This window comes from Simochromis diagramma, unplaced genomic scaffold (genome assembly GCF_900408965.1).
Source record: "Simochromis diagramma unplaced genomic scaffold, fSimDia1.1 OVJJ01000284.1, whole genome shotgun sequence".
In the NCBI taxonomy this organism is placed as follows: domain Eukaryota; kingdom Metazoa; phylum Chordata; class Actinopteri; order Cichliformes; family Cichlidae; genus Simochromis; species Simochromis diagramma.
In genome coordinates, this window is record NW_024386871.1 from 2,042,736 (window position 1) to 2,068,818 (window position 26,083).

The following is a 26,083-nucleotide window of genomic DNA, read 5'->3' on the forward strand; positions in this document are numbered from 1 at the left end:
CACAGAGATTAAAATAAACAGTATGATAAATAGCAAAATGCACAATATACACAATATAGAGTTTAAATGTAAATTAAAAATATAAAAATGTAAAAAGCATTGGTCAACAGAAAGCTTGTTTAAACAGTAAAGTTTTTAACTGTTTTTTAAAGGATTCCACAGAGTCAACCAAACGTAGTTGTAGAGGTAGACTGTTCCACAGCCTTGGTGCCACAGACTGAAAGGCTCTGTCCCCTTTCATCTTCAGACGTGTTCTGGGAGCAACCAACAAACTCTGAGTCTGTGAGTGGAGACGGCGAGCAGTAGTGTATTTTGTGAGAAGCTTGGATAAATAATCTGGGGCTTGGCCATTTAGTGCTCTGTACGTTAAAACAATAATTTTAAAACGAATTCTAAAATCTATTGGGAGCCAATGTAAAGAACATAAAATAGGAGTGATGTGAGCTCGCTTGCTAGAGCGAGTTAGTAGTCTGGCTGCTGCGTTTTGTATAGCTTGGAGGCGAGAAAGAGATGATTTATCCAAGCTGGTAAACAGGGAATTACAATAATCTAAACGCAATGACACAAATGCATGGACAATTTTTTCCAGTTCAGCTAAGGAGACCATATGTCGCAATTTAGAAATATTCCTTAAATGAAAGAAACAGGAACGAGACAGAGATTTTACGTGTGAGTCAAGGCCCAGAGAAGAGTCAAATATTACTCCAAGATTTCGAATATTTGGCTTAGCAGAAGAACAGAAAGGGGCAAGAACCTGACTGATTTTACAATATAGATCAGGAGGAGCTATGATCATGGTCTCTGTCTTGTTCATGTTTAAAACAAGGTAATTGTTAGAAAGCCAGTCAGAAACCTGAGTTAAGCACTGGACTAGGGTGGACAGCCTATCCAGCTGATGAGGCTTAAAGGACATATACAGCTGAATGTCATCGGCATAGAAATGATAAGACAGGTCACTAAAAGACTGAATAATGCCAGCTAAAGGAAGCATATAAAAAGAAAATAATAATGGACCCAAAACTGAACCCTGTGGAACCCCGCAGGTTAGGGCAGCAGTGTTAGAGGAGAACCTATCAGTCCTAACAGAAAAAGTCCTGTCTGATAAGTAGGAAGAAAACCAGTCTAAGGCAGTGCCAGATACACCAGCCAGAACCTTCAGCCTGTTGAGTAGGATTTTGTGGTCGATGGTGTCAAAGGCAGCGGTAAGATCAAGCAAAATGATCACGGAACAATTTCCTGCATCAGATGCCATTAGTAGATCATTATAGACCCTTAAGAGAACGGTCTCCGTAGAGTGCTGCTTTTGAAAGCCAGACTGAAAAGGGTCAAAAATCTGCAATCGGCATAGTAAGGACCTGAACTGATTTTCTACAATCTTTTCTAGTAATTTACTTATAAATGGCAATCTTGAAATAGGACGATAACTACTAGGGGAGGTAGGATCTAGATTCTGTTTTTTTAACAGAGGGGTTACCTCAGCATGTTTAAAATAGGCCTTGCCTCACTGAATTGTTGATGATGGATAGTAATGTGGGACGAATGCTGGTGAGAGTCCCAGACAGGACAGAGGGAGGTAATATATCTAAGGAGCATGATGAGGATTTCATTTTACCTATTACTGCAATTAAGTCATTGAGTGTGATTGGAGAAAAAGAAGTAAATGACCCGGGACAACAAGGGGCATCTTCATAAGGGGAGGCACTTGAGGAGGTTTTGGATCTCAAGTCCATCACCTTATTTACAAAGTAATTGAGGAAAGTGCTACAGTCTTCGTCAGAAAGTAACACAGCATGCTGAGTTGAAGGAGAAACAATACTATTGATAGTATCAAATAGAATTCTTGGGTTATTTTTATGACGATTTATGAGATTATTGAAGTAAGAGGATCTGGCCTCTTTAACTGACTCATTATATAAGTGAAGAAGTTCTTTGAAGTGTTCCCGATGGACAACCAGCCCAGTGGACTTCCAGAGACGCTCTGCTTTTCGACAGGAGCGTCGAAGACCACGGGTTTGATTATTTAACCATGGTGTGCAGGAACTAACAGTGCAATGACTCGTTTTGAAAGGAGCAATCTGATTAAGAATGGCAAGACAGTGTTCATTAAAAGAATTAATAAGGACGTCAATCTCGTCAGAAGAAGGTTTAAAATTAAAAAGAGAAGAAAACTTTAAAATGACAGAGTCATCAATAAAGCGCCTGCGCCTAATAAAACTTTGGGGAAGAGACTTTGAATTGAACAATACATTAAAAAAGACTGACTCATGATCGCTAAAAGAAACATCATTTAAGTTCATGTGGTCAAGGGAAACACCACAGGTGAAGACCAAGTCCAGAGTATGCCCAGCTGTGTGAGTAGGACCTGATACATGTTGAACAAAATTGAAAGAGTCCACCAACTTCTAACAGAGTCACGCTGAATGTTGACGACACTCACACATCTTCCATTATTCCAGTATGGGTTTCAACCAAAGGTGAGCCAGAACATGAAATTCTTGTGTACGCACTCCTTGATACACAGAGCGATACAACCTTTGTTCTTGAAGAAACGGCACAAGCTCTGCATATAAAAGGTGAATAGACTCAGCTAAAGCTCACTACCATGTCTTCAAGAAACACAGTTGTGTCCTGTCGCAAGCTCTCAGGTCTACAAGTCAGAGGATTCTACTCAGATAAGACCATTTCCCTACCAGTAACATATGCCAGAGATTTTATACCTGCAAACCGAGATCACATTACAATGCCTGGAACAGCCAAGGCATGGCCTCATCTCGAATGCATTGCAAGTGAGATCGCTCCACTTCAAAGCTGTGATGTTGGTCTGCTGATTGGGTACAACTGCCCCCAAGCATTTGATCCTCGTGAGGTTGTGTCTGGAAAGGAAAATCAGCCGTTCGCACAAAGAATTGATCTGGGATGGAGTATTGTGGGTTATGGCAATCCATGTCTCGATTATGGAGATGCCTTCAGAGTAAGTCAACAAGTCATTGTGAAGGAAGTAGTGCCTGACATTCAGCCCTCTTTAAACCTCACCAACAAGGTTCACTATGTGTAATGTATGTTTGCACTGATTGCCATGGGTAACGTAGTATAAAACAGTTACAATGAACAAGCGGACTTTTAACACTATGTCTACAGAACTCAAATAAAGGAAATGATCTCTCCCACAGAGGTCCAAAAGATGTTGGAGTTTGACTTTGTTGAGAAAGCACCAGAAGATACAAAGGTCTCTCAAGAAGATCTCAAATTTCTAACAATGATGAAGACTGGCATTAGTCAAGGCATGTGCTATTCATCGTCTCAAATGTTTAGAAAAAAGGCTCAAGAGGAACAAGCAGAACTACATGGACTATAAGAAATTCATGGATGAGATGCTAGCCCATGGAGATGCCGAAAAGGTCCCAGAGCAACACATTGACAAAACACCAGTTTGGTACATCCCACACCATGGCGTGTATCATCCACAAAAACCCGGAAAGATTTGTGTCGTCTTCGATACCTCTGCCAAGTTTCAAGGCACTTCACTAAATGACCATCTCCTGACTGGTCCAGAGCTAACAAACACCTTGCTCGGAGTCTTGTGTCACTTCCGAAGAGGTCCAGTGGCTTTCATGTGTGATATCGAACGCATGTTCCACCAATTCCATGTGCATGCTTGCGACCAAGATTACCTATGGTTCTTGTGGTGGGAGAACGGTGACCCTGAAACTCCATTCACTGTCTATACGATGAAGGTACACCTATTTGGAGCAGCATCTTCTCCAGGTTGCACCAACTACAGCCTCAAGCATCTTGCAGCTGAAGGAGAAGGACGTTTTGATGAAGAAACCATTAAGTTCATCAAAACCAACTTCTATGTTGACGATGGACTAGCAAGTGTTGACACTGAAGATCAGGCAATACAGCTTGTTAATCAAGCACACAAACTCTGCAGCATGTCAAACTTCGGTTGCACAAGTTCATCTCAAAGAGCACCCAAGTTCTAGCTTCACTTCCGAAGGAAGAATGTGCTGCAGCTGCCAAGGATCTAGACATGGCACTCGGTGAAGTACATATGGAAAGAGCACTTGGCTTACAATGGTGTGTCGCATCAGATCAATTTCAGTTGAGAGTAGTTGTTAAGGAAAAACCACTCACCCGAAGAGGAGTATTGGCCACAGTTGCCTCTGTGTTCGATCCACTTGGGTTTGTGTCACCTTTCATTCTGCTGTGAAAGCAGATCTTGCAACAAATGTGTCCAGATAAACTCAGCTGGGATGAGACCTTACCTGACAGTCTTCAACCTCAGTGGGAGTCTTGGTTGCGTGACCTGGAAAACCTTGCAGACGTAAAGGTTCGCAGATGCTACATTCCTTCGAACTTCAAGGCACAGCACTACAAACTTCAAGCAGTAAGCACATCTGGTGAAGTCCAGTGCTCATTGGTGATGGGAAGATTGAGAGTTCCAACAACCAAAGTCACAACTATACCTCGGCTTGAGTTGTCAGCGGCCGTTGTTGCTGTGCGCACTGGTGACATGCTGAAAAAGGAATTGGAAATGGAAATTTCAGAAGAAAGGTATTGGACTGACTCAAAGGTGGTACTTGGATACCTCAGCAATGAAGCCAGATGATTTCATGTGTTTGTTGCAAACTGAGTGGAACGCATCAAACAAAGTACAGATTCAACCCAATGGAAGTATGTAACTTCTGAAGATAATCCGGCAGACCACTCCTCAAGAGGCATCACAGCAGAACAACTTGTAACATCAAACTGGTTCAAAGGCCCAGATCTCCTTTGGCAGAAAGTCATACCCAGTGGTGAAATTAAGGTGGGAGAGTTATCAACCAGTGACCCAGAGGTTAAGAAGGTTCAAGTTCACAAGATATAAGTGGAGGAACAAGGGTCTCTATTAGATCGCCTACACAAGTTTACCGACTAGTGGAGAATGATTAAGGCAGTTGCTAGACTCAAGCGCTAGGTGAAAGAAGCAAAGGTTCACAAGAGTAGATCACACGACATCAGTAATGTACAAGAAAGAAAGGAAGCAGAGTTAACAATCATAAAGATGGTTCAAGAAACAGCCTTTGCTCAGGAAATAAAAACCTTGCAACATCACGATGTGATGCAGTTCAAAGACAAGGTTAACAAATTACACAAATTATGTCCATTCCTTGATGACCAAGGCATTCTTAGGGTAGGCGGACGTTTAACACATGCAGCTTTGCATCCCAATGTCAAGCATCCTGCAATCCTGCCAAGAGACAGTCACGTGTCAGCATTACTGGTGTAGGAGTGTTTAGCTTATTTTAGAGTTTAGAAATGTGTTAACATAGAATGTAGAACTATTGTAGAGACATTGACACTGCCCTCAATATAATAAAGGCTTCACTGTGTCGTGAACTTAGGAGTAGGAGACCCCTCCCCCACTTGAACTGTGAAAGTAAAACAGAGAAGAGTTAATGCTGAGTGGAATTTCCCCAGAGGATGTTTGGGTGGGGGTCTCAACATTTGTAACTGGATAACTGTGGTCTGGAAGGGAGATGGGTTTTATAACCTAGGGAGTCACCTACACCCACAGTGTTTTAACTGTCACGCACACACATCCACACGCACACTCACTCATGTGCACCCACACATACACACAGGTATGCGTACACAGTCACACACGAGCACTCACATAGACACGTGGGAACGCGCACATGTAGGCATTCATGTGCTCGTGCACATAGATACAGACACAGAGTTTGCAGCACACCGTAGGGGGTTTTATGATGGGGACGCCTCTATAAAGCTGGCTGTAACGAACAAAGGGGTGAAGATTTGCAGAGGGACACCGGTCTGGCAAGTCTTCCCTTCTAGAAGATGCATGCTTAAATGAGGATAAATGAAGAAGAGTAAAGATAAATGAATAAGAGTAAAGATAAATGAAGATAAGTAAAGATGAGTAAAGATGAATAAAGGTTTTGTGAAAATGACTACTGAGTCCGGTGCCATCTCTGGATGCTCGAGGAATAAAAAGAACCGAGGTAAAACTGATTTCACAACACTGGTCAAACATTGCCATGAGAAGACATACCATCAAGGACAAGGGGTGGCTGTAGCTCAGGTGGCAGAGCAGGTCAGCAGGTGGTTCGATCCCAGGCTGCCTCCTGGCTGCATGCCAAATATCCTTGGGCAAGATACTAACCCTACTGGTTGTGGTCAGAGGGCCCGGTGGCGCCAGTGTCCGGCAGCCTCGCCTCTGTCAGTGCGCCCCAGGGCAACTGTGGCTACAATGTAGCTTGCCGTCGCCAGTGCATGAATGTGTGTGTGAATGGGTGAATGACTGAATGTAGTGTGAAGCGCTTTGGGGTCCTTAGGGACTAGAAAAGCGCTATACAAATGCAGGCCATTTACCATTTACAAGGGATCACCATGAACGAACTTCGAGCTAACGGATTCTGGATTCTTGGATGCAGCAAGCATTTAAGGAGATGGATCAAGCCAAGCTAGGGAAACTGGACTGCGATTTTATCATGAACACCCCAGCATCTAGTCACATGGGTGGTGTCTGGGAAAGACAAATTCGCACCATAAGAAGTGTTCTCACGTCCATTCTGGAACAATCAGCCAGACAACTCGTCCTTAGAGCTCCTCTCTAAGGACATTCTTGTATGAAGTCATGGCAGTGATTAATAGCAGACCATTGACTACTGACCAACTATGTGATCCATCAAACCCAGAACCTTTAACACCGAACCACATACTAACCATGAAGTCCACAATCATCTCCCCACCTCCAGGACGGTTTGTGAAGGAAGATCTTTGTCTCCGTAAGAGGTGGCGTCATGTTCAACTACTCGCCAACACTTTCTGGACAATGTGGAAAAAAGAGTATTTGTTAAATCTTCAAGGCAGACAGAAGTGGACCAAAGAGCACAGAAATGCTAAGATCAATGATCATCTGAAGGATGAGATAACTCCACGCAACCAGTGGAAGGATCATTGAAGTGTACCCTGGAAAGGATGGAAGAGTGACCAAAGTGAAATTGCTGCTGAGTGATCCAACCCTGGATAAAGAATGAAAACGTACCTCCAAACCTGTTCACCTGGAAAGACCCATTCAGAAGACAGTCATTTTGATGGAAGGGGAAGAAGAAGATTCTCCACTGCACTCTGCTTACAATATAATTCATAATAGTTCATTTAAAAGCCATTCATTAGTTCATAGGCAATACTTTATTCTTTAAATCACAAGTGATTGGTGGGAGTGTAACGGTCTTTTGCATTTTATGTTTTGTTGAGCTGTATGTCCAGATTTTGCTCTTTTGCACCCTCTGGTGGTGAAGTATCGAGGGTTCAGTTGTTTGCAGTTTGGGTCTCCACCCAGTCACTTTATGCTAGCGCACATGGTGTCTGGTGGTCAGCTCCACACATGGAGAAAATATTGTTCAAAGAGAAGAAATAAGTGAGAAAGAAGGCCATAAAGGACTATTTAGGCCCTCCTGGATGTCAGCTCACGAGGTTTCTGTATTTTAAATGTTTTATTTTCTGTAATTACAGACTTTTGATTTAATTAATTCATTATGTCTGTCCTGGCGTTCCATACTTAGGTCTGCAGATAAGTTGCTTCTGACTATCCCCAGAACTAGACGGAAAAACAGAGGTGACCAAGCTTTTGTGATCGCTGCACCCAAACAGTCTGCCCCTTCACTTAGGTCTTCCCAACACTCAGCATTTTTAAAACCCAGTTGAAAACAAAATTGTACTTTCTAGCTTTCAATTATGACTAGTCTTTTATAGTAATTACTATGTATGTTTACTATGTTATCTCTACTATGTACATCAATTTGGCTCAACCCATGTTGTTTTTAAATGTGCTTATAAATAAATTTTGATTTGATTTCTTTTTTTATTTTATTTTGGCTACACGCCTTGACACACACACAAAGTTAGCTTTCTGTTCAGATTGCGTTATAATTATAATTCAGTTAACTCAACAGCTGTTGTGCCTTTCCCCTGATGCTGTAGGTGGAACTGTTTGAAAAGGACATAAACTGAACCATGTCTCTGCTGCTGACAAATCTCCCATCAACCTCTACGAGTACTTCCACATTTCCCCCATTAAGCTGTGTGCGACTGCAGTTTCTGTCAAACAAATAGTGTCTGAACTGATCTCTGCAATTTCTTTGTTGCCATACTAATGCCTGCTGATGTTTTTGTGGTTTTTTTTGTTTTTGTTTTTGTTTTGTCAGCTGCAGCTGAGTTTCTCTCTGAGCACAGGCGGAGAGGATGGCTTGACACAGAAGAGAGATTCGGAACTGATCCCTGTGCAGTCGCTAAATCTGTTGCTAAAGAGTATCGGCGCGACGCTCACTGACGTGCAGGATGTTGTCTTCAAGTATGAATACAGAAAAAGGCTCAAATAGACAGCATGCATGTGCCATCCATTAGCATTAAATTGCTTCCATGTGACTTGTTCTTGGTGATTCCAACCCTGCTTCTTGGCTGAATGTGACATTTATTTCAGGCTGGCCTTTTTTGAATTGACATACCAGTTCTACACCACTCAGCAGCTCCAGTGGGAGGTCCTCAGACATTATTCTAAGCAGGTAATACATACAAGCACAATGAAACCAGACAAGTGGCAATTTGTCTTGTCTTCTTTTGTTGTGATATTTTGATTTTCCACCTATGTGTATCTCAAGGCTATTAAGCAGATGTATGTGCTGGTGCTGGGCCTCGATGTTCTTGGAAACCCATTTGGACTGATCAGAGGATTGTCAGAAGGGGTGGAGGCTTTCTTTTATGAGCCCTATCAGGTAATGATATCCAATAAAATTATTGACAAGTTCAACTGTGTCTTTTAGCTTTGAAGTGCGTTATAAAACCTATGATTAGTTACGTTGTGTAATTTAGAAAATATGGCCACATTGGATTCAGGTTAACATTCACAATAACTGTTCTTTTTTTTTTCTAGGGAGCCATCCAGGGCCCTGAGGAGTTTGTTGAAGGAATGGCTCTTGGGGTTAAGGCGCTGGTGGGAGGAGCTGTAGGTAAGCATGAAATGGTGTTAAAGGGGTAATACAGAGTCAGCCTTAGCTCAACAGGATCAGGTCAAAACTGCTAAATAATCACTGGAATTTCTAATTCAAAAATTAATTTTGTTTTATTTATCTTCCATTTTTAACTTTATCTACAGTGTTGTGCAAAATTTCACTGACACAATTTTGACATGAACATTTAAGATATATTAAAAAATAGTCTCAGGTAACGAATCATGTTTGTTGTTCAGGCGGTATTGCAGGTGCAGCCTCCAGGATAACAGGTGCCATGGCAAAGGGTGTCGCAGCGATCACAATGGATGAAGAGTACCAGCAGAAGAGACGAGAAGCTATGAACAAACAGCCCAGCGGTCTGAGAGAGGGGCTGACCAGGGGTGGAAAAGGACTGGTGTCTGTATGTAAAACTGTTTGGTTTCTTTGGTTTTTAAGTTGCTCCTCTCTGTTTATCAGCAGGAAACACGCAGTTAATGCAGGATGTAGGAAGTAGTAAGACTAGCAACAACAACACTGCAAACTAGTCTGAAAGAAAATGCACGGCTGTAATGAGTCATTTATTCTGCAGTGTTATCTTCCTTTTCCCACAGGGATTTGTCAGTGGGATCACAGGGATCGTTACCAAACCTATTAAAGGTAAGATGAGTCTGACCACAAGTATAAACATGTTAGTCCAATAAAATAAGGGCATAAAAAAACTACGTGTTCTGTTAGTGTGTTTCCATTGAACACTTGACTCTGGCATTTGGCCGTGAAGATCTTTGAACTTAAGCTGCAGTGTTTGTGTTATTATGCAGGTGCCCAGAAAGAGGGGGCAGCGGGCTTTTTTAAAGGTGTTGGAAAAGGTTTGGTTGGTGCAGTAGCTCGACCAACAGGAGGCATTATTGACATGGCCAGCAGCACTTTCCAAGGGATCAAGAGGTACAGTTATTTCTGTCTGTGCTATGTGATTGTGCACTTCAATTCATTTCAATAAAACTTTATTCATCCTGAAGGTTGACCCCGAAGGAAATTGGGTTAAGGCTGCCGACCTTTGCCAGCGCCGACTTACCCTTCTGACCATACATACATTACACAAACATCACATGGGGAAGACAGGTCAGAGAGGTATAACAATGGAAAATGCACCACATGAGGAAAGATAAGGAGAAAAAAAATAACTCCCACCAGACTGAGCTCCAACAGGGAGATCAGTTTGAGAACAGAAAAAAACACCTCTGCACATAGCACATGAAAAAAACTCTAAATACGCCAAAGAAACACATGACAAGCAACAGGGGTGGGTAAAGGGTGAGAGACAGCCGATTTAGACAGTACATCCGGGCCTGCAGCCTGTGCGCTGGTCTCCTTGATCCACCGTCAGCATCGGAAGGGAATGAGCGTCGAAGGCGTTTGGAAAGGGAGGGGGGATGAGTGTGTGCATATCAGTGTATATGTATGCGTGTCCAGAGTTCAGCTGAGACAGTGTCCTTCGCCCTGCTAGGCTAAGTAAACAGTCTTCCAGCCAACCCAGGTGGCCTTGCATGGAATGGGAAGGAACAGTCTAAACACAGTCGTTATCAGGGTGCTTTTTGTTCGGCTTCAGCCTTACAACTGCAGCTGGCGCGGAGAGGGTATCCGCATGAAGTGATGGTGCTTTTTACTTTAGTGCGAACAGCTCATATGAATTTCAAAGCTGTTCTAACAGTCCAACACTGGTCACTTGCCACATCAGTGTGTAATCAGATAGGTCCTGTTTGAATTTGTTTATGCCCTGAGTTGTCCTTTGTTTTCATTCATTTGTTTTAATCTTCTGATGTACTTCTTGTACTTGACTCTCTATTAACAGCGTTACATTCAAATTAAATTGTAACTAATGTAAAGATTTGACTTCATACCTCTGACATGCAGTACCTTCATTTCCCACCAGGGGGCTGCAGCCCACAGCTTAACACAGACTGTATAAAACTTGGATGTAGCATCCTTGGTGTCAGCTGTTGCTTTGTGGAGCCCTGTTTTGAATCCTGGAGATGAGCATTTCCACTGCTGCTGCCTTTGTTTAAAAGTTCAAATTTTTCTTCATTATTATTATTATTATTATTATTATTATTATTATCCCTTCTACACTGAACCTCGCCTTCCAATGCAGGAGAGAGTGAAGTCAGTCTTTCATGCCAAAGAGTTTGGGAAGATAATAAACTTCAAAACTCCAGAGATAGCCAAAGTAAGTTTGCAATTTGGACTCAAGCTGATATTTCCTTGCAGTTGGGATACACGACTAGTGAAAATAATTAGTTCTAACTTTGGTCATTATTTATTTTCAGTGGGTTCTCACCAAATTGGAGGATGCAAGAGAGAGTTTACCTAAGTACTGACTCTGAAGATCGAGAAATGCTAAACACACAAGCTCTGTGTGTGCCAGTGCCTTTTTTTCTTTACTGCATGCTACCAAAAACATTTTTGCCTACCATAGCTTTAGAGATTCAGTTTAACTTTCATTTCTGGATGTAAAGGAGGATTTGGGTGTAGAAATGTCAATCTTAACAGTGAATGATAGGAGAAAAAAAAAATCCCTCGAGTATCACTGAGGCCAAATTAACTGTAATTGTTGTAGCACATTTAATGTTGCACACTGTTTATTTTACTGGATTATATAAAAGGCATGCTAATATGAATTAGTATGGCTTTATAGTACACATAATTCAAAAAATGTGCATCCTTAAAGTTCTTCTTTTTCCTATTTTTTATACATTGCAGAATAAAGACTGTTGAGTGTGTGAGTCAGAGATGCATGCTATTTTTATACTGTACTTACATGCATCAGTTTGCTGTATATGACCTAATATGATGTCTATCTGTATATATCCATCCTCGCATCAGACTTTATGAGGAGGTTGCAGTATGAAATTTTGTGATTTTTATGTTTTTATACCACACATATGCAATGCCAAACATGGTCTTGGGCGCATCACGGTTTAATATTGCTAAATACTTTCTGCTGCCATTAATGTCGTTTTGTTTTCGGGGAACAAAATATTCACTCCGCTGGCTTTTTTTTTTTTCCATTTTCATTTTCCATTCCAAAAGTTTTTTTGAATTCAAAGCGGTCTTCATTTATTCCTCGCAACAAGAAAACGTCAGGCACCTGACTTGTACTCTTTATTAAATAATTATATCTCTTTATTTAAAATAACCATAAATAGAAGAAACAGTTGTATTTTTTTTCCTAAAGCACATCTCAGACTATTTACATCTGACACTCTATGAACTCCGTGGCTCTGCTGACTGTCCTGAGTAAATAAGGCACTTAAGGCGTCTCAGTGTTAGAGCAACCATTTCTAAACATTATGAAATCACAAAACCGGGCTAAAGAGCATCCTTGTCAAACTATTACATGGGGATACATTTACATAGATCAAAGCACTCAGATCATATGTCTATTTAAATAAGTAGTTCACACAACAGGTCAGTTACTTGCTACTAATTTTCACTTTCTCATTTCCACTGTAAAGTATCATTTACAGCAAATACTAAAAAACTACAAGGGAAACTAAAGCATCTAAACACAATTTCATGTTAGTATGTCTGGTACAGGATGTTTGTATTCTCTCTTTTTTGGATCCCCCTTGTTAGAAATGAAACAATTTCAAATTTTTTGGTTTAAGCTTGATTGATAATTAGATTCTTTTCTATTTCGGCTTTCCTCAGGTCTTCTCTTGTATGCATTTGCTCCTGTGTTGTATGCAACCTTTCTACACCAGGTTGAACTCCTTGAGGTTGTGCCTGAGGATGGTGTCTTTGACGGCCACGAAGACAAAGCGGATGTTTTCTGTGTCCGTGGCGCAGGTGAAGTGAGAATACAACGTCTTGTCCTTCTCCGGGTTTTGTTCTTGGTACATTTTTAGGATGAATTCTTGAGCTGCTACTTGATCCTGCTGAGGTCCTGCAATTCAGGGTTGATATTATTTAAATATGTCAGTAAATTCAACATACGCTCACCAGACACTTTATTGGGTAGACTTGTTCAACTGCTTGTTAATGCACATATCTAATCTGCCAATTACATGACAGGAACTCAATGCATTTTACGACCTGCTGAAGTTCAAACTGAGCATCAGAATGGGGAAGAAAAGTGATTTAAGTGACTTTAAATGTTGGTACCAAACAGGCTGGTCTGAGTATTTCAAATTTACTGAGATTTCCCCACACAACCATCTGTAGTGTTTACAGTGAATAGTCTGAAAGTGAAAGATGATCTGTGAGTAGCAGTCCTCACAGATGTCAGAGGTCAGAGGAGAATGGCCAGACGCGATGATATAGTAACTAATGGTAATTAACAACTCATTTCAACCAAGATATGCAGAAGAGCATCTTCTGAAGCAGATGGTCTACAGCAGCAGAAGACCACACATGGTTTCACCTCTTGTCAGCCAAAAACACCAAACCAAAACTGAAATTCTAAGTCTTGATACTTAAAGATTAAAAATGTGTTTAAAAAAAACCAATCAGTTATTTTATTTTGAACAAATTATGGGTTTTTAACACAGAACAAATTTGGTGACTTTCTTGTGGGCTTGTATCAAGGAGGGAGGGGCGGAGCTTAGACTAATGATTGCCAATGTGGACCAAAATTCCTGCTGAATGTTTTCAGCTCCCTTTTAAATCCCAGCCATGAAGAATTAAACCAATTCTGATGGTAAAGGAGGTTCAACCTGGTACCAGCAAAGTGTACCTAATATAGTGTCAGTTGAGTATTTCTAGTCTATTTCAACACTTCCATAAAAATGAGTACCGTGCAGTGATTGTATGATGAAGGACTTAATTAGATCAGCTAAGTAATTACAAATCTTGTGGTGGAATAAGAGCTGAAATCAAGATGAGCATTCACTCAGTCTAACCTGTAAATTCAGGGAAGTAGGTGGATATGTGAGAGTACAAGATCTTCTCCTTGAGGATGTCGGTCTTGTTGAGGAAAAGTATGACAGATGAGCGCTGGAACCAGGGGTAGGTGATGATGGTCTTGAACAGGGCCTTGCTCTCCTCCATGCGGTTCTGAGATGTTTAAAGGGATCAAGCACATGTAAAACTCCAGGAGGATGTAAACTGAAATCATCATTTGCTGTGTTGTTAAATTCTCACCTCATTGTCGCACTCAGCCAGGACCTGATCGTATTCGCTGAGTGCCACCAAGAAAATGATGGAGGTGACGTTCTCAAAGCAGTGGATCCACTTTCTCCGCTCTGATCTTTGACCACCCACATCAACCATCCTGTCATAAAAGCAGCCAAGAAAAGTCACGCCACCTTCGAGGTTGGTGCCATGTCTGTGGCCAGTTCCAGTGCTGCTGCTATTATTTTGGTTCATAGAGTATTTCAAAGTAGAATGGGAGGCAGAGCCTTCAGCTTTCAGGCCCCTCTTCTGTGGAACCAGCTCCCAGTTTGGATTTGGGATACAGACAGCCTCTCTACTTTTAAGATTAGATTTAAAACTTTGCTTTTTGATAAAGCATATAGTTAGGGCTGGATCCTACCTTAGTTATGCTACAATAGGTCTAGGCTGCTAAGGGCTTCCCATGAAGCACTGAGTGTTTCTTCTTCACTTACCTTTTACACATGTAAGGTCTTTACCTTAAGATATAAAGCACCTTGAGGCGACTGCTGTTGTCATTTGATGCTATATAAATCCAACTGAACTGAATTGAACTGAAACTCAGAAGATGCAGAAGATGTCAATATGCACCTCACCTGAAAATGACATTCTCCATGTCAAAGGGGTATTCAATGATACCAGTGGTTGGGACTCGGACTCTGAGGATGTCCTGAAGGTCAGGTATGTATGAGGGCTGTGAAATCCGATCCAGATCTGTGAGATAGCTAAAAAGAAAAATATGCAGGGAGAAAAAAACACTAAGAAAGGAGAAATACAGAAAACACGTAGAAAACTTAAAATGTAAACCAAACTCTCAAGGGAAATGAAGACTTTGCTCCAGTGCAGGAGAACAAATACTTTTTGTTTTAGCTTCGATCAAATTTGCATTTCCCAAAATAGTAAAAACAGCAAGCCGAAAAAAAGCTCTTCTCTTTTTATTGCCATCGTTCGTGGCAGTGACAGAGACTATATTCAGCAAGATTTTTGTTCTTCTATCAGCAGGCACTCATCTATGTGGTCAGAAGGGACTCCTCCTTCTGCATGAATATTATACTCATTTAATAATCCTGTCAATATAATTTGATCTAGAAAAGTACAGAGATCTGCGCACACTGTTAAACATCATAAATGCCTAATTCTCACTATTTGGTGGAGTCGGACAGCTGGTACTCCCTGCGCCGATCATAGCACTCCTGTATTCCAGGATCACCCCACAGACTCTTGACAGCCATGGCGAGGTTGCTATCTAAGTCCTTCACCTTATCCACCTCCACCTCCAGGACTGCGCTGGCATGGCTCTATGGACACACCGAGAAGACAAAAAGACAGTGAGGTAACAATGAGGTAACAATGAGGTAACCATCCATCAAATGTTAATTGTAAAGGACTGGAACAGAGTCAGTCTGCCTGTACCTGGTTCTGGGGATCAGTTAAAGATATACCAAGAGCCTCCATAGCTCGGACCATTGTCTGCATGGACGTGTAGATGTTCTGGTACACCAGCTTGGCATAGCTCCTCTTGTCCTCGTCTGTATATCCTCCTCCATGGATAATCCTCATTTGTTTGATAAAGGTGCTCTTTCCACTCTCTCCAGTGCCTGTGAGACACATTGAGGATTAAACTCAATAATAGATTTATTTGGTCTACAATTTTTTGCAGCGTTGCAAATTAACCTTCTGCAAATCAAAGTAATTGTCTGCTGGCTGCGTGAGGAGACGGGAATGCAGTTTTATGTCTAAGGTCTGTTTTCAAAAATCTGCATTCACGTGACAGCCTGTTTCTCAGCAGTGCTCATCGGTGCAGGATTTGACCATTTTAATTGTCATGTTTCTGAATTTTAAAGAACTCATGCTGATGAGTCAGTTACGACTGCTTTCATTGTCTTGATTGTGACATCAGACAACAGGTTCTCATAGTACCTAGAAGTATTTAAGTATCAAAACCACCAGTAATAACATTAGTCTAACTAGAGTACTTATTGTACAAGCAGATATTGTTATTATACTATAAATACTGAAATGTGTAAGCATTACTTATTTGCAGGTTGATATGGAGCTCATATGTGTGCTGCTGAGAGCTACATAGATAATATTTTATTAAATGTATTGATATGCACACACTTACTAGAGAAATTCAATAATACTTTGAGTGGTGGAGGGGTGTTTAGAAAATGTATTATCTTTAGTACAGTATATGTAACTGCTGTTACATAGTCATTTCTCAGCTTTTGGGATAAATAAAGTATTTCTTATTCTTCTTATTTTTATTACTATTTTTTCCAACTATGTTCTGTATAAACTTTACATTGTCTTGGTGTTACTTCCCATCAGGCATTCTGTTAAGAACAAATGTGTTTTTTTATTTATTGCTTGTCTCAAACATATTGTGTGTGTCTCATTGTGAAATGGCAGTGATCATACGTGCTTTTTATTTTGTCATGCCTCTATAATTATTTGCCTTTGTTCCCTGCCTGAGCAAATCATCCCCAGAAGCCCTGCAAATGGTCCAGAATGTGGCTGTGAGGCTGCTCAACAGGTCCTCTAAAAGGTCCCATGTAACACCAGTGATGGGCAACAAGCAACAAGGTGATATATACCAGTGTTTAAATTGTGTTGATAGGCCACGTAAAACCAGAGTCATGATAAACAATATATACGCGGTGTTTTTCCCTGAATAGTTTCTCCAAGTTTACTGTCTAAACTTAACATAAGCACTCTCTGCTTATGAGCAAAAAAAGTTTAGGAAGAGGGGGAAGTTTTAGGAGTGACGGCGAGAAAGACAGACAACAGAAAAAGAGAGAGAGAGCGAGTTTGTAGATGTGAGAGATTTGTGACGTTTAGCGTGTTTGGAGTGTGTAGTTAATGTGTTGTCCTGTGTAGTTAGTGTGTGGTGTTGTGGATAGTTTTGTGTTGTGTGTCAAAACAATGAGGCGACTGCCGTCTCAAGGTGTAAAAAAAAACAAAAAAACAAAAACAGGAGGAGTGATACACCTGCTGCTGTCAGACCTGCAGGTGTCAGGCAGTGATGTTCTCCTTTATAGTGGACAGAAATATTTGGAGTGGCACAAATAATTTGTGTGACATCTTATTGAATGCAGAACAGCTGATTGTTATGTAAATAGTTTGAAATGATTATTGTAAAAAAAGGGGTAAAAGGTAAATGGATGCAAATAACTTTGTTCTTTGCGCACTGACAGAGGCGAGGCTGTGTCCGGCAGCCTCGCCGCTGTCAGTGCGCCCCAGGGTGGCTGTGGCTACAATGTAGCTTGCCATCAACAGTGTGTGAATGTGTGTGTGAATGGGTGGATGACTGGATGTGTAACGCACTTTGGGGTCCTTAGGGACTAAGTAAAGTGCTATACAAATACAGACCATTTACCATTTGTTACAGTAAAAAATATAACTTTCTACTCTGATTTTATGTTTTTTTTTGTCTGATTTTAGATCAATTGTGTTAATACAGTATGTCAAAATGAAAACACAACTGTTAATTCAGACACGTGAGGTTGTGCTGAAAAGAATGATACCAAACAAGGCAAATAAACTGTTTTTAAAGGTGAAATGTAGAGGAAACATCAGAAGTAGTCAAACATGGCCAATTAAACTTTTTTTTTAAAAGTAACGCAATAGTTGCTTTTCAAGTAATTAATTACTTTTAGAATCTTGTAACTCAGTTACTAACTCAATTACTTTTTTGAAGAACTAACTAGTAACTATAATTAATTACTTTTTCAAAGTAACTTGCCCAACACTGTGAAACACCCATTCTGTCTTCTTTAGGCTCGCTTCCAAGATTTTAGTGATCACTTTGGGTCTGAACCATTTAACGGAGAGGCTGTGCCTCAAGAGCTAGAGCAGGTCATTTACCTGTTGTAAGGCTGGTGGTTTGATCCCCGGCTGCTCCGCTCTGCATGCCAAACTATCCTGGAGAAAGACACTGAACCTTGAGTTGTTGTGTGTGGTCAGTGCTAGCTAGATGTTTGACCTTTAATTGTGCTAATTAAATTGGAAATGGACTGGTTTATTTCCAGTTTACCATGGTCAGTTGCCCCCATGTATTAGTAAATGACTACATTCATATGCAAATACGAGATCTTTGAGGTCAGCTGATCAGAGCTTGCTGGTGGTATCTGGTCCAGGTTAAAGATAAAAGACAAGCCTAATTTTCTACTCTTCATTTATCCCAAGAAAAGATATTATGGCCACTGCAAGCAAGCAAATTTAGCTCTCTGCTGAAAAGACACAAACGAAAAAAGTAATGGGAGTCTCTACCCCCCCTTACAGTGACAGTTGCATACTGTATGCCAGCTGGCAGCTACATTAAAGACCCATCTGTCTTTTTATGAACAACTTTTTACTAAGAGATAAGTTGAAAGAAAAAAAAAACAAGTTCTGTGACAACTCTCAATACCCAGCTTGTCCACGCAGGGACGCAAGCTGAACGATTTGAATGTATATTTGACTGCCAAAGGGACACTCGCCAATATCCGAGAATAGGAAGTTTAAATATCACAAATTGCCCGAAATAAAATTCAACATATCATTCATAGCTTTAGTTTCACCTGGTTGAATAAAATATTTTAGTCAACCTCTGGAACATAATTTGCTTCTGAAAAATGACCTTCCTTTGGTCAGATGGAAAAATAAATAAAACAAAAGCCCTCCTAACTTCCAATAATAAATTCAACAAGAACGGTGCACTTTTTCACCCTGAAACCTTTCCTGAGTGACAGGATCAGATGCACGCTTAATAACTCAGAGACTCAGTGTGTATTTGGACTCAAGCTCTCCATCTAAAAGGTCTTTCGGTTAACTTATATTTCACTAAAGCATACTTTACTTGTTCTTATTAAAAGGTATGCAAACCACACACACACACACACACACACACACACACACACACACACACACACACACACACACACACACACACACACACACACACAGAGTCCCTTTCTGCCATGTTACTCTTCAGCTCTTACAGCAAAAGCTCGTAATTTTCTCATTGAGATCACATGATGCACAGCAGATTTCGTTAACAAATGTGTTTGTTAACAGACCTGAATATTGGAGGTTGCTGTGTTTGTGTATGTGTGGGTTTATGCGGGGATGGGTGGGGAGTTTCACCTTGTGGGCATTTGTTGTGTGCGTGTGTGTGTCAGCTCCTTGGTTCCCAGCTGTTTTGCATGTCATCATCTTTACATCTTAACAAACAAATCTTAGACAAATTGTGTGCATTTGCATGCACCTTGTTTACAAGTCAAGTTTCTCGGAGATGAGATCATTTTGGAGAAGAAGGAGAGGCAGGTGCTCAGATTGGAGGCAAATCAGGCTGGACCTCAAGGAGGGAGGTTAACGAGCTCGGACTGCATGTATTACAATCGTTACTTCATGTCACATTATTCAGTTAATGCTTTATTCAGTTAATCTTTGCCCTTGATCTGTGACAAATCTTTGCCATCATCGTCTCTAGAATGAACTTTTGATAGTTCTCTATTTGTCAATATCATTCTTGATTAACTTGCCAATCAGTCAAATTTCTTTTACCATTTGAATTTGTTTTAGTGAAATGGTGCTGATTTCAAAGAGGATTTTTTTAAAAAAAAATTAAAGGATAGTCAAGCTATAAAAACTGACGAATCACTTCACTGTCCCTGCAGAATGTTCTTCCTCAGACGCCACCGGTAGAAGCTACAGTAGATATAAACTGTGACAACTGACCCCATGAATGATTTTCAATTCAAATAGTCTGTCAGATACAAAAAGGTTTGAAACACCAATCACAAAAAATGTCATTCACGTTGCAGTCTGGGATGTCCAAGATATCTTATAGTACGTGCCAGTTTAGCTCAGTGCGTTGAGCAGGCAACCATAAGGCTGAGAATGGCCGGCCAAGGTTCAAGTCTGACCCATGGCCCTTTAGCCATTTGTCTTCCCCTCTCTTTCTCTCCCTCCCCCCACTTTCCTGTCATTTCTTCACTGTATCTGTCAATAAAGCTGAAAAAGACGTCTTGAGCTGGACTCTTGACTGATCTTGATTCCTGGACACGTGCGTGTGTGCGTGGTGCAGAGTCAGGTTTTACAATTTCCTTGTGACCGATTAATGCCGGCTACAGAAGTCTCTGCAGACCGGCGGCCAACATGAAATAGCTACACACATATAACAGATTTGACCACAAGCCCACAAACAGCTTCATATCTGCACACTTCCTCGATCAGGGAACGCTGTAACACGAGGCGGTGGTGCCCGTGTGAATGAATGTGGTGTTAGTGTCATGAGATAACGACTACTACCACCTGTCAAACTCTGCCCTGTCCCTTTTTTTCACAACTGAAATGTACCTGCCAGGCAGCGACTGTGCAGAGGCACAAAACAAAAATCATGAGAAGTCACTAATCTGCAAAATTTGACTTTTAAAAACAACAACAAAAAAAGAGATCCAGCAGATCTACTGCTACATTCAAACATCTTCCAGCTAAAAATAACAGAAAAAACAACACTTCTTCCAAAAAGAAGAACCAAACAGTATTTCAGTGTCTATATATGTAAATGTATGTATAGATATTTGAGGGTATATATCGATATATCGAGGGCATATATCCATATTTGTAAGTGTGTGCATGTGCATTTATACATGTTTATATGCATATATAGTATAAATATTATAATATAATCTCTTGCACTCTCAGTAGACCTGACTCTGACCATCCTAATGAAATCCACTGAGAGCTGAGTCACTCTGACCAGGTAACAAAAGGCTACTTTCTAGATCATGGCTGTCATACTCCTTTTACACTGTGGCCCACACAGAGCCCTGTTTGATCTTAGTGGGCTGGAGCAGTAGATTTATTACCTGGAAAAGAAAACCCTCCAAATCATTCCTTTTTCTGTCTGTGTAAAGACATTTAAGTATACATTAAGTACCTCAGAAAGCAACAGAAACACTCCAACGTGACTCTTTGTTCTCCCACTTTAAGAAAGGAGAATGATGATGAAATGCTTAAAAATGACAGAAAGAAGCAGTTTATTTCCCAGACTTTATCCTGCAGACTGACTTTGGTGCAGCATGACCGGGCAGTTGGTGTCTTTGTCGCTAAAAAAGCTTTAAAAAAAATACACTTTGAATGATAACATTTATGTCCTTCTTTTTTGCATTTACCACATTATCCAAAGTTATTTAGGGAGCCGAGTTGGGCTCTTTGATGGCCAGGTTCTGGGCCCTGGGCCTTATGTTTGACACTCCTTCAGCCTGAACAGAGACTCCAGGGTCATCCTTTTTTCTGGAAAGTTGTTTCACTCCACTTTTTGACTTCTCTCAACTACCTTTGTGATGTGTTAAACAAAACTGCTGCAGTCCAGCTGTCTGTAACAGCCTTCAGTGAGCTCAGAAAATGTTTTTCTTTTAAAGCAAATAAATGTTGGCTTGCAGGCAGAAACATAACGCTGTGTTTTGAGTGAAATGATCTGCTAAAAGAACAGTTGGTAAAAACCAATAGCTCATGCTCCGTGATGCATTTGCATGACGTTTGCATGAAATGCGCCCGCAGCAGCTAGTTATGGCTTTCAAACACACCACTGACCGAGGCGTGGATGGCGACTGCGTTCCTGAAGTGCTCCCACACTGCTGCAGTAAAATGCGCCTGATACATGTTCAGCAAGTTTCCTCTGGATCGGGAAGCCGCTTCCATAAACTTATATAACCCTAGAACAGGGCAACCCCCCTATATTCAGGAAGAGTGTGTGTGTGCGTGTGTGTGTGTGTGTGTGTGTGGGGGGGGGGGGGGGGTGAGGTTAAGGCTCTATTACCACGCCTTAACGCTTTCCACAGGTCATCACGAACAGGACTGTGTAAAAGTGTTGTAAAGGAAAGGAACGGATATCATTTTGAACGATCCGTTTTCTCTCTGTCTGTCTGTCCATTTTCGGCATTTCTGTGGCCAGGTGGAAACTTAGCAACCCCAGCAGACAAAAAGTACTCAAGGATTCAAACCCCCGACCACGCGTAAAATCAATGGCAGCGCCATGGCGCGCGGCTGCGCATACCCTGGATGTTCTCGGAAAGCCAGTGCGCCTCAACTGTGAAACGCTGCTCATGACTTGAATCCTCTCATGTAGCCACACGTGTCAATGACAAAATGTAGCGTGCTGGATATAATACCCACTCCTTTCCCTTCTAAACTGTGCATTCTTCTTACATATGACTAAATGAATACTAGTCGACAGGCGTCAGAGCTCTGTCCCACCTGCCATGATACCCGTGGCCAGGTGTGGCCAGGAAGCGGTGAAATGGCAATTGCCGAGCCGTCTCCAAAATCCCCCACAACTGAAAATGAAAACGCCCGGATCCTTCCGCTAGAGGAACAACTTTACGAGCAAATGTTTTAAAGCTTTTCGTTTGCCCGGAAAAGAACATTTATGGCTACAATCAAGATCAAACCTTTGAATGATTTACAGCATGGTATTTGAGAGCATGAGGAGAATGAGGAGGACTCCGTGAAGTCAGTTACCCTCCGAGCTGGTGTTCAGGTTAGTGATGCTCACCTAAAAGCAGCAACTTGAGCTCCCTGCGAGAGTCCTTCTTGTCCCTCCGCAGCTGCTTCTCAATCTCCTCGTTGATCCTCTGGTTCTCTCTCTCCTCCGCTGAAACACAGCATCCAGCCATCGCTGAAAGTCACCAGGTTGCTCTCCAACGACCACTCGGCTGTAAAAATGTCGCAGGCTTTGATTAAAGACAAAGAAAAAAAAGAAAAAGGAAACTCAGACGTGTTAAAAAAATGCTCCTTCTTTGCCCCCTCTTGCACTTCACAACTTCAGACGCAAAAAGGCACAGAGCATCTTCAAAACTGCGCCTTCGACTTCCACAGAAACAGAAAAGTTTGCTCCTAAAATATAAAGTGCTAGATTTCAGGGGTAAGTCCAAAGCTCTCTCTCTCTCTGATTTTCTTAAGCATCGAGGTGTACAACAAGGTGCACCACGAGCTGTTCCTATTGGACAAAATGCTGCAGTTATACTCTACCTGGACGACACTTCAGCTTTATCCTGACGAATCGGGAGGGCGTGGCACCGGCTACAAATAGAAAAGAATAAAATGGGAAGTTCGCTGCCACAACCTGTGGAAACGGTGAGCGAGGAGGAATTCACCTGTAGATGAGTTTTAATCGGACATGGAGTGCCATGGCTCATTCTTGGAAGTGCTCCATGCTGTCCTCGCTTTCCTTGGAAGTTTCTATAATATCACACTCGCAATTCATGAGATCCAGGGACAGGAAACGCATTTAGCAGTTCGGCAGCAGGGAGGAGGGAGGGCCCCTCTGGCTGGCCCTCACGCCCGCTAGAGGGCGGGAAGGCCAACAGTGAAGGAATGAGTGTTTTGTACCCGTTTTGTGATCTTGCAGCAGGGTTTTTGAGAATATAAGCGAGGTAATCACAGCATTTATCCAGAGTATAAGCAGTCAGTGGTGGCAGTATATATGTCGAATGATCACAAGTAGCGAAAAGTTCACATATATAACAACTAATTAAAATATGAGGATTTTTTTTTACTTTAAGATGCCTGGAAAACTGTTTTTCCAGTTCACAAAGAAAGAAGTACTAAGACTGTGGATATGAAGTTAAATAAGTGTGTTCTACCCTTCAAGTGGTGCTTTTAAAAGAAGCAAGTTTCTCCCCGAAACAGAGCCAGTAAACACTTCTCGCTCTTTGTGTCTCATTAATAATGATAATAATAATAATAATAATAATAATAATAATAATGGATTGTATTTATATAGCACTTTTCGGGGCCCTCAAAGCGCTTTACAATTCCACTATTCACTCACTCTCACTCACACTCACACTCACACACACACACACACTGGTGGAGCCACGATGGCCCCAGATTATAATTAATAATCATAAAACAGCATCCTCTGAAAACATTACCCTGAACTTAACCAACCCTTTTCTTTTTCTCAGAAAAAGTTGAAAACTAAACAACTAAAGTTGTAAATTAGTGTTAGATAAAACAAATAATCACAAGCAGTCTTCAGGCAATTTACTCTCCATTTATCATCAAAGCTGAGCATGTAGTGGGAACAGTTTAGAACAAAGTTTTCGCTCCCATTTAAAATGAAGATTGTGAATTAAGACCACATCTGATTTTTTCTCCCCGTCTATCTTTTTTAACCATCTGACAGAGAAAAAGACCTCATATTTCATCCTTTCAGTGGTGAGCCTTACAGTATCTTCGGTCCATTAAACTGGCCTTTGTAGGGTTTAGTTCTACTTTACAAGATTCGCTTAAACTACGCTCTTGGTGCTTGCAGAAGTTTGTAATACAAACTGTATTTAAAATTCAAAACCACTCGGGTGACCTGATCAAACATATTCAAAAACATCGAAATGAAACTACAGTGTAGAGGTGATCACAGGAAAAAGGTTTTTAAAAATCACAGTCGACAAGAGTTGAAAAGAAATATGTTGCTTCATTCAGAAACGAGTTGAAGGAGTGCGAATTTATGAATACAGGAAACAATTTTACACAATTATGATTGGAGATCATCATAACACTATTTCAAAAATGGTCATCAAACTTCATATATTAAGGATTCGGATGCAAATAAACCCAAAAGAAAAAAAACAGAGCTGAAAGCAATAAAAATGATGTGTCTGACACTTCAGTAAAAGAGGAGTTTATGGGTTGCTTTCCCCCACTCTCACTCCCACCTCCCACCCTGTAGTTCTCAGTGTACTGTACACAACACTGGACTGCTCTTGAACATACTGCATGAACTCTGAACAGCAGCAGAGGTGGCCGACAATGTGTGTCACCATGTCAACGTCAGCTGGAGTCTTGGCTCTCTTAAAGGGGAAAATCCAGGCTCAGCATAGCTCACGTGTGCTCACTCCAAACAATGACAGGAGCGCCAACCTTCGCAAAGCTTGGAAACAAGTCCTGCGTGGCTCACATTTATGACAAAGCCCATAATGTGCATTTCTGCAAGTTGAGATATATTTCTTATTCACTGTCAAAATCTAAACGTTAACGTGAGATCTCGAATCAGCTGAAATCTCAGCTGATCCGAGATCCTTTTTTAAGGCTCACATAAGCGTGCAGTTGCTGTTCTGTATGCTGAAAGCAAAATGTGGTTTATTTTTATTTATTTTAGTTTATTTTTGAAGCAAGGATTGTCCCTTTAAGTAGCAGGGTTTGTGTGAACAGCCACCTTTTGAAAGCAGGGAAACAAAATCAGATATCACTGCAAATCTATAATTGAAGATCATTAGCACTGATGAAGCTGAAATCTTAGTTCAGCTTCAAAACATTCATCCCTGGCAACATCTGACACAAACTGGCCCCAAATATCAGTCCTGTTAGGCCTGGCTGTTGATAAGTGGTTACTGTAAGATCTTCACTGAATTCAAGTACACCGAGGACTGGACTGAAAATTAACTTGTCACCTGCCAAACTCAACCATCCATGTATGGAATTTCACCAGCCAGCTGAAATACCTGAAAACAACAGGACCTCCAAACGAGGGCTGGTAACCTGCCAGAGTGGCTGGCAGACGCCAAAACACAGCCAAATGTGGAAAAAAAACACAACACCCAGCAGGTGGCCGCCGGTGGGTTGAGTCCAGATTGTGACACCTTTTCAAGCACATTCTACACATCCTGATGCGTAGGAGCAAATGCTGCTTTAATCTGGCAGCTCGGTGCCTTAAGACGCACCCTGCTGTGGGTTTTAAGACAAGAATCTGATGTGACAACATCATGAAAACAACAGAAAGCGTGTTCTGATTACAACTCAGTCACAATGTGCTTAAAATATCATGTATTTATGTGACATTAGCTACATGAGAGCTACACTTCAAAGCTGTTTCTTTTCAGCACAGAGTGACGGTGGAAAAGACCACCGAGCCAAAAAAACACCCTGAACAATCCTCCAGCTGCACA

At 41.2% G+C, this 26,083-nt stretch overlaps 2 protein-coding genes across 2 annotated transcripts; one reads left to right on the forward strand and one right to left on the reverse strand.

Annotated features, from left to right (window-relative positions):
- The first annotated feature begins 8,174 nt into the window (after positions 1-8,174).
- Positions 8,175-10,138, forward strand: LOC120733421 (vacuolar protein sorting-associated protein 13A-like). Its single transcript, XM_040031606.1, has 7 exons — positions 8,175-8,362; positions 8,492-8,573; positions 8,670-8,783; positions 8,942-9,017; positions 9,257-9,420; positions 9,611-9,656; positions 9,818-10,138. The coding sequence occupies exons 1-7, from the start codon at positions 8,175-8,177 to the stop codon at positions 9,994-9,996; spliced, it is 849 nt and encodes a 282-aa protein (XP_039887540.1). The 3' UTR covers positions 9,997-10,138.
- A 1,591-nt stretch (positions 10,139-11,729) lies between these two features.
- LOC120733420 (guanine nucleotide-binding protein subunit alpha-14-like) lies at positions 11,730-24,256 on the reverse strand. The gene is made up of 8 exons (XM_040031605.1): positions 23,166-24,256; positions 22,690-22,867; positions 15,561-15,745; positions 15,291-15,445; positions 14,744-14,872; positions 14,139-14,268; positions 13,898-14,051; positions 11,730-12,942 (listed from the first exon to the last, which is right to left on the reverse strand). Exons 2-8 carry the CDS (start codon positions 22,808-22,810, stop codon positions 12,752-12,754), a joined length of 1,065 nt encoding a protein of 354 aa, XP_039887539.1. The 5' UTR covers positions 22,811-22,867; positions 23,166-24,256; the 3' UTR covers positions 11,730-12,751.
- Between the last annotated feature and the right edge of the window lie 1,827 nt (positions 24,257-26,083).